We start from the raw sequence: 17,893 nt of genomic DNA, 5'->3' as shown, positions 1-17,893 counted from the left end.
CTCACTGCTTTAGGGATGAATGTTACACAGCAATAGGTAACCAGAATACATGTGGCGGTATTTGGGGGAAAAAAATAAAATAAAATATGTTAAATTTGTAAGTCTACTTTAAAATGTTTAAGGAAATTTAATTAAATAGATTTGTAAAAATCCCTCTAAAAACTACTGTTTAATATTAGGGTCATAAATAGAGGGAAAGATTTGTAAGTTGAACTTAAAAGCTTAATGGCAAACTAGGTTCTAAAATTTCTACTTCCCTATGTTGAACCTTAATGAAAAAACTTTTAAATAAAACAAGACAAAAACAGTGAAAACTTCTTGGATAGCTGACTTCATTGATCCTTTCAGAACGCTGAAAGAAACAACATAAGGAAAGGAAATGAGTGATTTATTGAGTGCTTACTAGGTGCCACGCCATGTCCTAGGTGCTTTACCTGAATCAACTCATTGAATCCTCACAACCCTGTGAACTGGGTTTTATAATCCCCACTTTACAGACACTCAGAGAGGCTATGTGACTTGCCTGAGATACTGCAGTTAGTAAAGGATAGAATCTGTGCTTTTGCACTTTTGGATGCCTTCTCTGGGAAGGAAGGCTGGTGAAGGCAAAGTTCTAAAAGTCACTCGGGGCCCTTGGCGTGGCTGCAGCACTTTAGCATCTTCTGTGTCTGCTCCGACCTTGTCCGTGAGCCTTCCAGAGGGTGAGAAGAGGGGTGTGCACACGAGTGACCTTCCTGTGAGGACTGACGTGGCCAGAGAAAAGGATGGTCCATTGATCCTTACAGTTCAGGAGTCAGAGTTGGAGCCAAGGGGGCCCGTCCCCTGGACATAACTTGAGAGTAGCTCTGGAGAGGAGTTCTAGAAGCTGTGGAAAGACAGAGGAAGGAGTTCAGCACTGTGGCTCCAGATAGCTCGCATAACTTCACAGGGTTCTTTTCACGTCTTTTTTTCCTCTACCAGTTCCCAATATTTTAAGTGTACCCGATGCCTAACATAATAGGGGCAGATGTATCTTTGAATCATTTCCTTCTAGAATATTAGGGTGAGTCAGCTTTGAAGTTATATAGTCCAGTCCTCTCATTTTGTAGGAGAAGAGACCAAGAGATCAACTTCGGTTGCTTCCTGTGAAGAATCTATTCGCTTCCTATGAAGAATCCTACCTAACATTATGGAATGAGTTCTCAAAATTCTGCATAGAAAATTGGTGAGTTTTATAAAACCCTGTCTTTTATTTTTACAAAGAGAGGGATAGGTAAATGAGGCCTGTAAAACAGAAGTAGAAGAATAACCCGGGGGTGGGCCCGGGTTGTAGGCTGCTGGGATCCCGAGGGCAGGGAGGGAACTGCTGCCTCTAACTTACCTGCCTGAACACGGAGCCTTGGCAGGTCGAGTAGAGCTACCATCCAGAGACCCAGACCCTGAGGCCCCAGGCAGCTCCTGCCATGCCACCTTCAAGGGCAAGTCTTCTGCCGCAGGAGGCTTTCTAGTGGTTCTGGGAGAAACATGCTATTTAACAACACTGACAGCTAACTAAGCACCTTACGGCCACTTCCGAGGGAAAGAGCCTGAATATAGTGTGACGGTGATCAGTCTCTCCTGGGCAAATAAAACAGGTGAAGGTCTGGCTATAGCTTAGTTATTCAGGGGCCAAGGAGCTAGTGTGTGCTTTCTTTGGATCACCACCTTTTTGCTGTTCCTTTTGTTGTCAGGGGATCCTGTCAGCTGCTACCTTCCTTGGAATACCAGACTGGAGGAAATAAGATGGGAAGTCATGTATCTCAGAGGAGGAGGGCTAGGGAGCGGAAGAGAGAAGCAGGGGCAGCGTGGGGAGGAGTTCGTTAAATAATTCTATACAGAACAGAATTTTAAAATACCTTATACATTAAACTAGTGCTTTATAGCTTACAAATTGCCTTTGTGTACTTAATCTCAATTACTCCTCACAGCAACCTGGTAAGGTAGACAGAGGCTACCTATCTACTTCTCAGTAGGTATTAATTATCTATGAGACTACTAGCCCTGTTTCGCAGATGAGGAACTGCTCTTGAAGGTGGTTAACCGGCAGGACTAGAGTCACATCTTAGAATCACAGAATCATAGCATCACGGAGTTAGAAGGCACCTTAATAGCAATAACCTAAGGCATCCTTCTCTCAGAGCTTGAATCACCTTAAAAAAAATCTCTGAGAAGATTTCTTCTGATCCCTATTTGAATTCTTCCAGTGACGAGTAACTCACTACTCCTTGAGGCAAATCCATTATTAATACTGAGCTAAAATCCTCTCCTTATAGCTTTCAGCCCTTAATTCATTTCTGTCCTCAAGAACGTCACCAAATTAAGGGAAATTGTAATTCCTCTTCTTTTCAAAATTTGAAGGTATTACTCTTGTCCATCTCTTGCAGATTAAGCATCTTACATTCTTCCAACTGTTACTCATGATTACTCATAATGTGATTACCTGGTACAGTGCCTGAAATACACAGTGGATACTCAGTGAATGTTTGTTGAATTGGTTCTCTGGCCCTTGGTACTATGTCCTGGTCCTGGCCTCCTTCCTTGAACACAATTAGCCTCCATGTTGTAATCTGTTTCTCATTTGTTTGTTTATTTAAATAATAGAGAGAAAGGAAACAATATATAGTATTTACTTTCAAACCACAAAGTCTTCAGAACAACTTGAAAACATAAGCAAAATTGCCCAAATTTCAGACAGCTTCCAGTTAATTTGTGATAATGGACTCATTATCTGACTTAACTGACCACTTCAGAGATGCATTCATTGAGCATCTCCTTTAAGTAAGACATCAAATGAAGCATTGTGAAGTGTGTTCATAGAATTAACTGGAAAGATTCTAGTGAAGGCAGGGTTAATTTGAGGTCTAACTGTAAGACCCTGCGTGAATACATTATCCTACAGCACTACTTTGCATGTTAAAAAAAGTAACACCCAGTTGTGGATAATTCTGGGCACCACCAAACTGAAAAATGTGCTCTCTTCAAAAATAAAATCCAGTAGAACCTCTGACTATTTTTAGTTGGTCTTAAATTGGCTTGGTGTGAGGGACAAGCGCTGGCGTCAGTGTGATGAAGCTGTGTCCTGACAATGCAGAATCCAGTCAGCTTCATGCCTCTTATGTAAGTGCTGGGCGGGGATGAATAGCGATGAGCTTACAGTTTTGGTCATTGAAGAGCCAGGGACTAGATGGTGAATTGTGCCCTGCTTTAGAAAGGAAACCAGAGTCAATTGCTACCAATCACGAGGGACTATGGTTATTCATTACAGTAATAACCCTAAAAGGAGCTTGATGGCAAATAAGTCAAACCAAACACCCTAAAACACAATTCGAGGAAAAGGTCTCTGGGTTAAATTATCCCATTATCACAGACTAAATCAAAAGCCGTCTAAAATTTGGCCGATTTGATCACATTTTCAAGTTGTTCCGAAAACTCTGTGGAACTCAATGTGTTTTTTCCTTTCTCTCTATTACTTAAGCCAAAGAACATTTAAAAACCTACTCTCTTTATACTACAAATACTAGTACTTTAGAAAGTGAGTTATGTTAGCAGTTTTCTCATCTTGAGCCTCAGAAAAGGCTGAATTTGGAAAGAGGCCTTTTATGCAATAGTATTAAGGGTGGACGACCTGGGAGATGGAGTCGTGACCGCCCTGCACATGAGCATCTGCACTGTCATCACGTGGTAGGTGATAGACTCTTCACAGGTACAGAATGGAGAGAACTCCTAGTCAAGCAGGACCTACCACCCAGTAGGGAGGAGTACAGTCCCAAGTCACAAGAGAAATCATAGTGAAGTACAGCAGCGAGTTCTTGCTGGAAGACACGCTGATGTCCTGGGGCTTGTGTCCATTATACTGTTGACTGGCTGCTTCTCTTTCCTCCTCTGAACAGCACATCCTTTGCCTTCTCACATAAACCCAGGAGGGCCTTTGGGGGCCAGCTGGGCCAACACACTCACATGAAGAAAGCGAGGTTCAGTGAGGTTGTGTGGTTTGCAATCAGTAGCAGAGCCAGACATAGCAGCCAGGACTTTGGGGTCCCAGTGTGGGTCTCTTTCTTGTTTACAGCCCCGCCTGCCTCTTAACGTTTGGGATAACTCATGCATAAGATGTGTAGCCACCAAAGGTGGGAATTTTCACACCTTCACTTGAATGGTTTTCTTTATAGGCAGAGGGAGAGGTACTGATCTTGGAAGAGGCAGGATTAAAAACTAAGTTGGGGATACAGGGCAGCTTAGGAAGAAGAAGAGATAGAGCAAAATAGGAAGTGGGGCAAATGGGAAGAAGGCAACAGAGAGATACAGCAACAGTAAAATGGGGAAGACGTGGAGGACAAATATGTAGAGGGGAAATTAACCGAGAAGAAGAAACAGGCCTTTTTCTTCTTAAGAGCAGCAAACTGAGGGAACCAAGGACTGAGCAGAAGTCAGAAGGAAGGGAGAAAGAGGAGAACAAATAGAGCCGGGAAAAGAGAAGAAAGCCAGGAAGAACATGAGGACACAGGGAGCTGCTGTGAGTTCAGAGTGTGTGCAGGTGGGTATGTGTTTTGGACAAAGAGAGGGACCCACAGGACAGAATCCATATGCACTGGTGGGGGTGGGCGAGTAGGGCACAGTGGGAAGGAGGCAACAGGAGAGGACAACACAAATGGAGGGGGTCAAGAAAGTGATTTCGGGTGCCAGACGCTGGTTGTAAGGACTCTGCTTCCATAGATTATCAATTCCACACCTATGAAACCAAATAGCTAACCTTTTATCATTTGCCTCTCTTGCCTCTTTCATCATTTATATGACTTGCTTTTCAAAATATACAAACCTTCACTTACTTACCTCACGTACCCTAAATGCCTTCCTCACTGAACTAGTGTCTTGGGAAAATAGTCAGTGTTTCCTAAAGAATGATTAATCTCTTAGCTAACCCTCCCCCACCTTGGAAATGCCTTCCAAATTGGGAACAGTGGGATTTTCCTCAGGAAAAGCCAGGCCTGCACCATGGTTGGCTGGAGTCCTAGAGGAATAAGTCACACAGCATTGTGAGAGCAGCCAGGGGGAACATGAAAGCAGTTACCCAGAACTGCTCAGCACACACTTTCTTGTACACTCTCCTAAGGTGTGAGCGAAATCCTGCACGTTAGTCCCACCCAGATTACGCCCACTCTACCTCCCGCAGGTGTGGTTTTCTGGGAAAGTCACCCTATCATAGTAATATTCAGTCACAGCAGTGTCCAGTCCTGTGCCTGAGCAAATAACACACTTTCCACTGGCACAGAGGAGAGCAAGGTGGGGACATTTTCCTCCCAGAGTCATTAGCCTCTAATCACAAGCCTCTTCGAAATACTCGATGTTAACAGAGGTACCTGTCCAATCCAGGCTAAATAATGACTGCTTTCCAGAGCTGACTATATGCCAAGAAGAACCATTAGGAATTAGAACCATGCCAGCTTTTTAAAAAATCCTTTAAAATGCATGCCACAAATAAAATCCCCTTTAGTCTTAGCTGTGGCCTTAGTTATTAGCACAACCTTGCAAAAAAAATTAGCAACCTATCTGCTTGCTCAAAATGTTGACCAGCCAGCCCACTTTCAAAAATGCAATCACACTTAATAAGGGATGAGTTCAAAAAAAAATTTTTTTTAAACTCTCATGCTTTGCGTGCACCAAGAGTGAGTTGCTATCTGCAGGGTTGGGTTAATGCCACTTTCTGGGAATCCTCGGGAGGACAGGCTCCATGAAACGATCTTTTGCCCTGACAAACCCAGTTAAGGCCAGCTGTTGGCAAGAAAGTGGCAGCTGCCTTCTGAGTACTTACACAGGATCCTGAGCCCGGCAGCCGTGCCCATGTTAGTTCTCCCCTCACCTCATGTACTCCCCATCACTCTGATAATCCATGAACGATTCTGATCCCGACACCTCCTCAAAATCCTCCAGCACCAGACTGGTAGAGTCCTCACCCAGGACACTGCTGTCGGGCCTGGACATCCTGACCCAGGGAGGAGGTGCAGGAGGGTTGGCGGCCGCTGGAGGTGGGGAGCTAGGGGGTGTTTGCTGGACAGATGTGGGCAGGGCCTGAGGAGGGGGGGATGAGGCAGGCTCACGGACGTCCTTGTCATCCTTCTGAGACTCTGGTCCTGCATCTGGGGCAGCAGGACCTAGGACGTGGTAGAGGCTGGGGAGACGGATGTCGAAGCGCAGCCCGAACTTAGCAAAGAGCTTGTCATTGAGAGCGTAGAGCTTCTCCGAGATGTCATAGCCCAGCAGGGCCGAGAAGAGGCGAGAGATGTATCGCTCTTTGGCCAGAAGGAGGTGGAGACTTTTCCGGGGCCAAGAAATGTAGCTACATTCAGTCTCGGCTGTCAGAGTGACCTGAGAGGGGTCAGGAGCAGAGAGTAAAGGTTGAAACTAGAAAATGTGTCCATGCTTAGTACAGAGAAATACAACATTTACTTGGCAAACTGCTGCACTTTTCCTGAAGAAGCTGTGGAAGTAGCTCTCCATGGCCTTGCCTGGAAGAGGTCCTATGACTGACTTTTACTGCGTGCACTGACATGACAGGGGTGGGGGGTGGTTGTGTGTGTGTCAGGAGCCCTGAGATCAGCCCTTCACTCGCTGGGCCCTCACCTCCTGCAGCCTGAGTATCCACCTCCGGTCTCCTCAGCTCTCCTACTCTGTGTCCCATGGCTGATCTCACTAATGGCTACAGAAGGTTCTGAGCCTGCTGTGATTACAGGAGAGAAGAAGGGCCACCTAGTGCTCAGAAGAAAGGTCAGGATGCTGATGACAGTTTGTTTTAAGGATAAAAAAAGATAGTATATTGGAGTGGGGACACAAAAAAGAGTTGGAAAGAATTTCAGTGAGAGAAGAGCCAGGCTGCATCCAGTGGACAGAATGCTGGCTTGGGATTCAGGCCTGTGAGCTGCTCTTGACTTGGGCCCTACGAGTAACCAAATGGATCCGATTACTGAAGTCAGAAAAAGGGCACAGAGGAAGAGGAACTCTTTCTTTGGGGTTGGGGGGGCCGCCACCTTGCAGCGTGCGGGATCTTAGTTCCCCGACCAGGGATCAAACCCGTGCCCCCTGCATTGGAAGTACAGAGTCTTAACCACTGGACCTCCAGGGAAGTCCCAAGAGGAACTCTTAAGAGCACAGAGTAGAAGGACACCCCACTCTCCATTTATTTAGACATCTAGAAATTTCTGGGCACTCGCTATGTGCCCATGATACAAAGCTAAGTTACACTTGCAGGGTCAATAACGTGTGCCCAGCACAGAGTAGGTGCTTGATAAACCTTGTTAAAACAATGATGGTAAAGCTAGGTTTCAAAGGAAAACATGCTTAGGATAGTAAAGAAAAAGGGTGTGGAATCACCCAATTCTTTATACTCTGGCCATAATACTTTAAACGTGAGCAGGTTGGCAGAGCTCAAGATGATTTGTGAATCGAGACAGTGGAAATGAGGAGGAGGAGGACAGCAGCTGACATTTACTGAGAGGCGACCACATGTTGGCATTGTGTTAAATCCTTTATGTGGGTCGTCTCATTAAAGGTAGGGTTGGCTTTCCAAACATTCTTTGTTAGAGATCGTATATAATCCTTTTATTTCTTTGCCTCCAGAACTCCCCCTCCCCTCCCCTCAATCATCAGCACTGAAGTCAGGGCTCTAAATTAACTCATCAAGACCAGAAACAAGTTTAAAGTTCTGGCTTTACCGCTTTACTAGCTGTGTGACATCAGATGAATTGCTTAATCTCTCCGGGCTTGTTGCCTCATGGGAAAGAATTATTACTCACAATCCATCCATTACTAATTTGGTTCAGCAAGTAATTGTCACATCTGCCATAACCCGTACTTTCGATGTACTTAGTAACAATTCCCAAACAAGAAATAAGGGTGCTGCACATGAAGTGGGTGTGCGTAAGAGCTAATCTGGACGCAAACAGCATCCTCAAAGCTGAACACAAAGACCGTGGGCATTCTTGTGAACATGCTGTTACTTCTTCCATATTCAAATGAATCAAAATTTTAAAATTAAAATCCTTTTTCTTCACTTCACTTCCTTTGCTAGCTAACACTCCATTGATTTGCTCTCCTTTTCAGCAAAGCTCCATGAAAAACTTGTCTATACTTGCTGTTACCAATTCCTCTTGCACTCTCTCTTTAGCCAGCAAAGCTTTGCCCCAGTGGTCCACAAACTGTTCCTGGCAAGGTCACCAATGACCTCTACATTGCTGAGTCTGACAATCAGTTTTCATAGCATTCAGTCTCTCCTCTTTGATACTCTTTACTTGGTTCCCAGGATGCCATACTCTCCTGGTATAATCTCCTGATTGGTCCCTTTCAGCTTCCTTTGCTGCTTCCTCTTTTTCCCTCCAACTTCTAAACACTAGAGTATCCCGGGGTTAATGGATTCTTGAACCCCCTTTCTGTCTACACGCACTCACTTGGTGATCTTGTCCTATCCAATGGCTTTAAATATCATCTGTGTGCTATGACTTCTCAACCTCAGACCTTGTTCCTTAATTCCAGACTCAAATATGCAACTGCCTTTGCAGTGTCTCCATTTAAATGTCCATAGATGACGCAAATCTAACCCTCCCCAAACTGGACTTCCTCTCTTCTCACAAAGCCGATACTATTGTAGCCTTCCTTATCTCAGTTGATAGCAGCTCCATCCTTCCAGTTGCTCAGGTCAAAAGTCTCAGAGGTTTTCTTAATCCTCTTTCTCTCATGCACTACATCCAATGCATTAGGAAATCCTTTTGGCTCTATCTAGAAAATATACGCGCTGGCCCTAGGCGATGTGGCTGCATATCACCTCTCTGACTTCCTCTCCTACTATACTCTCCCCTCCCTCTCTCTGTTCCAGCCACACTGGCCTCCTTTCTGAACCTCAAACACGCTAGTCCTTCCCATCACCCGGCTTTTGCACTGGCTCTTCCCTCTGTCTAGTATGCTGTTCCCCCTGGTATTCTCAGAGCTCACACTACCAATCACTTCAGGTCTTTGCTCAGATGTCGCCCATTCAACAAAGACTTCCATGAACACCCCATTTAAAATTGCAACTACAGTTGACCCTTGAGCAACACGGGTTTGAACTGCGTGTGTCCATTTAAATGGGGATTTTTTTTTTGAATAGTAAATACTAAAGTACTACACAATCGGCCGGTTGGTTGAATCTGAGGATGTGGAACCCCAGATATGGGGGAACATATATTTGGCGGTTGGACTATATAAATTATACATGGATTTTCTACTGCATGAAGGGTTGGCGCCGCTACCTCCTGTGCTGTTCAAGGGTCAACTATATCTCTCCCTTAATTACACTACTCTATTTTTTTTTTTTACTAGAAGTTATTATCTTTTAACATATTACATAATTTACTTATTCATTATGTCTATGGCTTATTTTTTGTCTCCCCTACTAGAATGTAAATTGCATGAAGGCAGGGACCTTCATCTGTTCTATTGACTGATATATTCCAAGCACCTTTAATAGTGCCCAGGTGAGAATTCCCTGGCGGTCCAGTGGTTAGGACTCTGCGCTTCCACTGCAGGGGGCACAGGTTCAATCCCTGGTTGGGGAACTAAGATCCCACAGGCCACATGGAGTGGCCAAAAAAAAAAAAAAAAAGATACTGCCCAGGTTACAATAACTGCTCAATAAAAACTACTGAAGTGAATGAATGAAATCAGGAGAAGACTACCAATCTTGTATGTTGCAAAACAACCTGATGTCGTTTTCTCATGTCCTATGTAAAATCCTTCCTAAAGGTCTTCAGGAAACCAATGGTTTGACTGATTCCCACATACACATGCACATGTCTGTAATAAAGTTTTGACCAGCTCTTTCTTTAATCCTCACCTTCGAAGCTGGGTGAATGGATTAAATAAGCTGACGTATGTAAAGAGACCTTGGGTCCAGTAAAACATGATGCAAGTTGGAGAAATAATGCCGATTTTTGTGTGATCCCTCCCATGCTATGTTCTTGGTGACTAATGAGAGGGTCACAGTGCTTAACAGTCAATAAATTCTTAATTGAATTCTTGAGAGGTGTGATGGAATGTTGATTCCCTTGTGGTAAACTCAGTAAGAATTATGATTCAGTCACTGTGGATTCCCTATTAGTCAACAAAGACTATGCAATTGCAAAGGCAAGGACAAGATGAACTACAACCCGAGACAACACTTGACATTTGCAAAGAGGAAATGGGACTTCACAGAACCAAGAGCAAATATGTGGATCTCATTGCTCCCAATGGGGATGCATGCTAAAAATACAAATGGGAGAAATATGACAGTCCCTACATCCCTCTCAGATGACTGAGAGGCCATCTGGGGTCACAGCCCTTCCTTTCAAGCATAACTTAGGGGAGGACGCCTGGCTTATCCACCACCTGTTTCTCAGTTTCAGTGTCAGAAACAGAGCCTGGTCTGGCTGGCTCAGGACCTGACTCAGGCCTCCTGAGGGTTCTTATGGTCCTGGGAGGGTTCTCAAAGGAGACTGCTGGGAGGCTTGGAGAGGACGTGAGTGTGTGGTGGATGAGGCACGTTCAGAGGGGATCTGTGGCTGGTGGTCTAGGCAGTGGGATCAGGATTGCCTCTCAGGCTCTGTCCTCACAGAGCCAAGAGTCAGGGTGGGGCGGAAGCAGGCCCAGCCAGGTGGCACTGCCTGGCATGTGTCTATTCTGGGGTTGGCTCGAATGCTCGCCTGAGGGACTCCCTGATAGAACTGGTAGGAGACACAGGGAACCCAGTACTGGCAAACTATCTGGACAGGGGAGTCCCTATAATGGTGGGTATGTGTAAACTCCACTCTCCTGGTAACCCTCCCATTTTAAAAAAGAATAGAAATAGTGGTGTCAGGCCACTTGGCTTTGCCACTTTCTAGATGAAGACCTTAGGCAAATTACTTGAGGTTTCTAAGCCTTAGTTCCCTCATCTGTTAAACATGTTAATAACAACATTCAACCCAGAGGATGGTTGTGAGAATCAATAAGGCAATAAAATAGGTAGTGCCTGCCACGTGCTAGCCATTCAGTAAGTGAGAACTACAAAGAAGGTAACTGGAATCTGAAGGATTGGCAGAGAAGAGAGGAGGGCTCTAGCAGCCAGGCCCTGAACTTGGAGTGTGTATGTGATGTCCTCTGGAGCCCTCTGAAACACCAACTGCCCACTGCCGAGTCAGTTCAGCTAACCTTCACTGAACACCTACTACTGTGCACAAGGTATTGCCCTTTGGAGCCTGAAGATGGAGAGGAGAGCCCAGATTTCTACCTCAAGGAGTTTACTATGTGAAAGACAGAAAGGAAACCAAATCGTTAGAGACATGTGCGCAGTCAGCATGGTAAAAGGAATAGAAGAGGCATGTAGGCGGTGTGCAGGGCGGAAGCTGGTGAGGTCAGCCTGGGCAGGCCTCAGAGGAAGTGAGATGCCATGGCCTCCTCTGGATGAGGAAAGTGCATTTCAGATAGAAGCGACAGTAGGAGCCAAGGCATGGCCATTGCAAAACAATGTGGTGTGTTTAGGGAAGTACTAGTAGTTCGGTAGGGCTGGTATGAGCAGGAACTGTGAGGAAGGAAGGGGCTGGAGATGTGGCTGGATGTCACTAAAGGTCCTGAGTTACTCCCTAAGGAGTGTGGGCTTTTCCCTTGTGGTCACTGGGGTCTTCTGGAAGAGTTTTCGGCATAGGAGTGACATAGCCCCCCTCTCAGGGGTCTGCACCTCCCTACCCCACCCTTCCTCTGCCAGGCACTTTTTCCACAGGAGGAGAGTGCTCCCACCCCGAGCATCATATTGGCAGTTGTTCAAATGACAGATGTAAGAGGGGAAAGATGGAGGCAGGGATATTGCTGGGTTACAGTGGGATGGGCTGGGGCGGTGCTGCCATGGGGCTACCTATTACCTGGAAGACCCCCTCCGCAGAGGGATGCAGCGATTCCCACTCGGGAGAGTCCATGAACTGGTAAGGAAAGATGTAGTGCAGAAACTGCCCGTCCTGGCTCACACGAACCCTGGCAAAGGGAGAGAAGAGACTGTGTGGGAAAAGGGAAGTGGCTACCTGAATCCTCTCCGAAGTCTAAGTTACATGTTAAAAAGTGGAAAATGATCAGGGTCCAGTATGGGCTCTTTCCTCTTTTCCCCAGAAAACTCAGAGTCTCAGCCTCAACCTCTCCTCTAAAGTGAGTTATACTGGGAAAGAAGGTTCCTCTATCAGGCAGAGGGGGCAGATCAAAAAGATCTTTAAGGTGCATCCTGTCCATTTGGAAGGAGCTACTGTTCCACTTTTTCTGGAGCTTTATTGGCTAAACAATTATGTATGGAGCAACTTCTGTGTTCCTGGAAATCTGGGAATGTGGAGATGATCTGATCCTTGCCTTTAAAGATGTCACAATTTAGTGGAAGTCACAGGCACATAAGTAACTGGCTGTAAGTCAGCGTGTGCTACTGTGGGACAGGAGACTAGAGGACGGAGAGAGCTTAGTTCTCTCCAAGTGGCAGACTTCTCAAAGATGATATCTGAGCTGAGTTTTGAAGAATGAATAGGATATTGAGAAGCAGATCAGAATGGGGATGGAGATCTGAGAAATCCAGTGTGGAATTCTGTTTTCCAATATCTGCTTTTTCCCTTCCTCCATATTTGGAATTTTAGCTGGGTTCATGGCTGCCCGGCTAAACTACATTTCCCTACCCCCCTTGCCGCGAGGTAGAGCCATGTGATTACGTTTTGGCCAAGGGGATATTAGCACTCCACACCTTGCTCCCAGTGAATGCCTAGATATATATGTATGTGTGCAAATTACCAAAGACCACCATCAATTAATAAATTATTGCGTATTATCTGACAACCTAAAGATGGAAGACAGAAGGGGACGTAGGTCTCAAACCAAGCCCAGGATGTGGTGTCAACCTACACTCTCTGATGGCAGAAACGCACCTGCTCCTACAAGACCTATCAATATGTGTAGATAGCCATCAGAACTTCCCTGAGTAATGAAAGGATACAAGGAAAGATGAAGTGCCCTGTTCTCCTACCTCACAGTCTTCACATATTCTGTCCCCTCCAGCTGCCTTTCTTCCCAATCCCCACCTTCTCCTCAGGCCTCAGCTTAAACATTCCTTCCTCCAGGAAATCTTGTCTGGCCGCCCCAGGAAAGTTAGGTCCACCGCTTAAATGCTCTCCTTGCACTTTGCCTTTCTCCTTGGAAATACTATGTCTGTTGTTCACCACTATGTCAAACATGAATTAGTGTCTCTCTTCATAGACTGTAAGCTCCGTGAGTACAAGGAAAATATTTTTCATTTTTTAACACAAGATCCCTAGTCCCTAGCCCTCTTCATAAATATTTTTGGAAAGGGGGAGGGAGGAAGGAAGGGAGAAAGGAAAGGAAGAAGGAAGGAACGATCAAACAAATGAACTCACTGTGTCACCATAAATGGGACCAAAACCTCAAAGAAAAGCTTCTCTAACAAAGGAAGAAAGACAACAGGAAAGAAATGAGGCTGCTGCCACACACATCAGATCCTCCCGTCCTCTCCCCAGGCAAGGAATCTGGACACCCAAGCAAGCCACTGAGGAAGGACAAGATTTTAGAGTGTGAGTAACATCTAATGAGCCTGCATGACTCCCTGAAGCCATTCACATTGTATATTGTATCCTTTGTAGTTTGAGTCTCCTCTTCCTTCTTGATCTCCTGGACATCAGGTAATTTCATCCTCCAAGAAGAGCTTAGACAGTTAGTTGCCTCTTCAGGAGTTCATGCTTGGGATTGTATATGAGAGAAAATCTCCAACAGTAAGCACAGCTTAACAGGGTGATGAACTTTGAGGAAGTCACTTTGCCTTTCTGAGTCTTGAAAGGGATTGACTGCCTTATGAAAATAAAACAAAAAGGATGTCTGAGATTTCAGCAAAGCGCTCCAGATGAGAGTCTGCACGTGAACTGGGGAGGTCTCCACAAGAAGCCTCCATTTCCTGGCGTGGAGTTCTTGTCTGCTGCTTTGAGGTGTTTGGTACCTCACCAGCCAAAGGTACGATGATTCTCCTTTAAAGCTGGAGCCTGGTCATATAGACTAGAAGCTCCCTTCCCCAGCTCCAACTTAGCAAAGTTGAGACAGGATGACGTTGAAAGATCTCAAAACAAAACTCTTACTTCCAAACCTTGCAAAGCAAGAAAAATATCAAAATTGTCTAAGTTTTGACTCAGGTTTTGGATGCTAAGTATAATAGGAAAAGCCACACTGAGAGGGCAAGGCCCCCTCTCCTCTTCACAGGGACGTGGTCTTCTACAAGTTCATGGTAAATCCATTATATAAAAGATACCTGAACCATACAATAATCCTGATGTATGGTTTATTTACACTTCAGTTCACCCATAAATGAAATGAAACATCACAAAACCTCATAGCTCATTCAACCCAGGACCTCAGACTCCAAACAAAATAAAAACATGTATACATCACACTTTGATTCTATACATTAATACATAAATGCATATTATTACTAGTAGCAGTAGTTGTTGTAGTACCATCATCATCAATGTCAAACTCCTTTTTTTCCCCACTGTGGCTGGCGGTGTTATCTGGTTTCTTTCTTTTTTTTTTTTTGAAATCAGACCCTTCTGATTATTTTCTTGTCTATCTACCACATTCTCCTGGTCTCAAGAAAGCAAGAAAGAGGAAATTAAGGACAAAGCTTTTGAAATACTCTACTTGCTTTCCACAGAGCCAGCCCAAGTACATACCAGGTTAAGATGCTTAGCTCCACATACAAGTCCCCCTAGGGCAATATTTCAAAGAATTCACAATTTCCTACCAACTGTGCAGCACAGAGCTCCATGGTATATTTGTTCAGAAGAGATCAGTCAATGGCCAATGCTCGCATGCAGCCTGACCAGGCATACACTAATCCTGACAAAGCCCATTTCTGCTAAGGTCTGACAGCCTCCTTAAAAGGTGTCAGCCAGGTGTCTCCACCATATACTCAAAGAGACACACGTGGGCATCACTACTCCTCCCTCACTGTCTGGCCCGCAGGTTTATAGCACTTTACTTCTCTGTCTGTAAGAATCTCAATAGAACAATTGGAAGTGGAAAAGTGGACAAGGGGTATTCCTGCTCCATACCTGGATATATACAGAATGGCTTTTCCATAGAATCTGTATGGGATATTCCCCAAGATCTTTGATGCCCTGGAGGGAACAGGGGTTACAGGAAACCCCCTCTGTTTTGGCACTGTTTCTTGTACATACTTGGCACTTAGCAAATGTTGAATGCATATGGAAGGAATGAATTGATCTTATTGAAATGTCCAGTTTTCCAAAGCTTACAGAGATATTGCTGCAGTTTAGGCATGACGTGCTGGCATGTGTGTGTGGTGTGGTCATTTCAGACCCAGGCTCAAGAAACGCTCAGCCCACACCTCCCAGCACAAGTGCACACACAATCCTTCCTGCCAATCAAGGTGCCTCATGAGCTAGTTTCCTCATGGAAAATGCTAAGAAAGGGGAAGCAAGCGCATGCTTAGAAAAATCTATTTTGGTTTGTTTGACTTGCCACATCCTTCCTCAGTGGAAGGGACATGAAATGGAAAGGGAGGCACTGGGAAATTAGAAGCGTGGGCGTGGGGAAGAAATGCTGGGCATTGACGGAGCGGCTTACCGGCCAGAAAGCAGCAGGGACAGGCGGTCTATGGGCGTCTCGCCCTCCACGGCGTAGGTCTGCTCCGTGGCCAGAGTCAAGACTTGCTCCTTGCAGCAGCGAATGATCTCCTTGTACGCTGGCAGGGGTACTTGCAGGGGCAGGCACAGCGTCTTGTAGAGGAGCTCGAACTCCTCGGGGAGGGTGTCCTCGCGCAGGCAGTACACCAGGTGTGCCAGCTGGAGCACGCAGGCAGTCGCCAGCAGGACGCTCCAGAGGACGATGTCCAGGCCGCAGGCATCGAACCAGCCCCACAGCACACAGCACAGGTAGCCCGTGCCCAGGAAGCCAAAGAGGTAGAAGCACCCATACACCCCGCTGCCCCCCATGAAGCCCAGGAGCAGGAGGCAGGTGGCCAGGTGGTAGACAGCCCCTTCCTGGTCCCGCCTCCAGCCGACGCACAGCGGCCCGCTCCAGAGGAGCTGGCCCACTGCGCTGCCGTTGCTGCTCATCTTCGGGCCTCAAAGCCTGTCGGGCTCTAAGACCGTCCCCACGTGGGAAATCCAGGAAGTGGGTTAGCCTGTCCTCTCAGATGTCATCTCACCATTGGCTTCTCCCCACAGCTCCACCTTTCCTGGGAGGAATGCTTCCAGTAGCTTGGGGAATGAATGGCAGAACATAATACACTTCATGGAGAACTGAAAACCTTTCTTTCTCTTTCCCTCAGCAAGGCTCTGGCCCTCCCTGCAGAGCTCTGACGAGCGTGCACGGCTCCAGGTTTCTTAGGACGGTCTTCACACTTGGCTCCTGGCAGGAAACCTAAATTGTCCTGAGGAAACGATAGGACTATGGGGCTGAAAACTTCAGCAGTGAGGGATAAAAAAACAGCCACATCCTGCTCTCCGTTGTCCCCAAACAGAATGAGGAGAGCCCAGCACGGGAGGCACATTTGTGCTCCATTTGGAATGCACCTCTCTTGGCACCGGAAGAAAGGGTGACCCCAGACGGATACCATGTTTGGAATTGGAATCCAAGAGGTACTGGCAGTGAGAAAAAACAGGCCAGGCACACAGGCAGGCTGGAAGAGCACTTAACATACCTCCCCAGAGGACAAGATAAGACCTGGGGCAAAAGAGGCATGTGTGTGTGTGTGTGTGTGTGTGTGTGTGTGTGTGTGTGTGTGTGTGAGAGGGTGGACAAAGGGAAAGTGAGCACAGAATTTACTGCCACACCTCAGGCAGGACACTGTCCAGAGCCCCCTCTGGGAGGGCTGGGGGCTCTCCTGAGGTAGGAGGACACTTCAAGGTCGGAAAGTGTGGGACTATTATCAGAAAAAATGCTAACAGTGAGAAGTGGAAAACCCCTTGAAGGCCTTTATGAAGTCACGTTGGAAATATGACTTTATTTGAAATAAGCATTTATTTGACAACCATTAAACAAAATTAGCTATGCAAAGCAGCTTTTTGAATTCTGACTTTCTCCTGCGTGTATCTGGATCTAGTAATAGTTAATACAATGGTAATACATTGCTCAGACCATCACCCCACCCACCCCAATATTGGCAAATTATAATAACCATCACCTATTGAACACCTACAAAATGGCAGACGCAGATTAGGTATTTTACATACACATGATTTAGTCATCACACAACCATTCCAAATAAATATTATCCTCCTTCTACATCTGAAAGAAACTGAGGTTTAGAGAGGTAACAAGTTCCAACAGGTAGTAAGTGACAGAGGCAGGATTTTTTTTTTTTTCTTTAATAAATTTATTTATTTATTTATTTTTGGCTGCATTGGGTCTTTGTTGCTGCGTGCGGGCTTTCTCTAGTTGCGGTGAGCGGGGACTACTCTTCGTTGCGGTGCGTGGGCTTCTCATTGCAGTGGCTTCTCTTGTTGCGGAGCACGGGCTTCTAGGCACGCGGGCTTCAGTAATTGTGGCACGTGGGCTCTAGAGCGCAGGCTCAGTAGTTGTGGCACGTGGGCTCAGTAGTTGTGGCTCACAGGCTCTAGGCGCACGGGCTTCAGTAGTTGTGGCACACGGGCTTAGTTGCTCCACGGCATGTAGGGATCTTCCCAGACCAGGGCTCGAACCTGTGTCCCCTGTATTGGCAGGCGGATTCTTAACCACTGCGACACCAGGGAAGTCCCAGAGGCAGGATTTGATCTCATCTATCAGACTTACTGCTGTGTCCCAAGTAGTTTGCACAGTTAGTGGAAATACAGGACGAGATCCATGA

At 46.0% G+C, this 17,893-nt stretch overlaps 1 protein-coding gene across 4 annotated transcripts; it reads right to left on the bottom strand.

The window, feature by feature from the left end:
• Positions 1–371: 371 nt before the first annotated feature.
• Positions 372–16,382, bottom strand: POPDC2 (popeye domain containing 2). Of its 4 annotated transcripts, none has more exons than XM_007181877.3 (4): positions 15,670–16,382; positions 11,916–12,024; positions 5,967–6,378; positions 372–865 (listed from the first exon to the last, which is right to left on the bottom strand). In XM_007181877.3, the coding sequence occupies exons 1-4, from the start codon at positions 16,158–16,160 to the stop codon at positions 780–782; spliced, it is 1,098 nt and encodes a 365-aa protein (XP_007181939.2). In that variant the 5' UTR covers positions 16,161–16,382; the 3' UTR covers positions 372–779. The 4 variants fall into 4 exon arrangements, with proteins under 4 accessions (XP_007181939.2, XP_007181940.1, XP_007181938.2 ...); XM_007181878.3 differs by having other exon boundaries at positions 6,111–6,378; XM_007181876.3 differs by having other exon boundaries at positions 763–865; positions 5,825–6,378.
• Positions 16,383–17,893: the final 1,511 nt, after the last annotated feature.

This window comes from Balaenoptera acutorostrata, chromosome 4, assembly GCF_949987535.1.
Source record: "Balaenoptera acutorostrata chromosome 4, mBalAcu1.1, whole genome shotgun sequence".
Classification (NCBI taxonomy): Eukaryota; Metazoa; Chordata; class Mammalia; order Artiodactyla; family Balaenopteridae; genus Balaenoptera; species Balaenoptera acutorostrata.
This window is presented reverse-complemented; position numbering and strand designations above follow the sequence as displayed.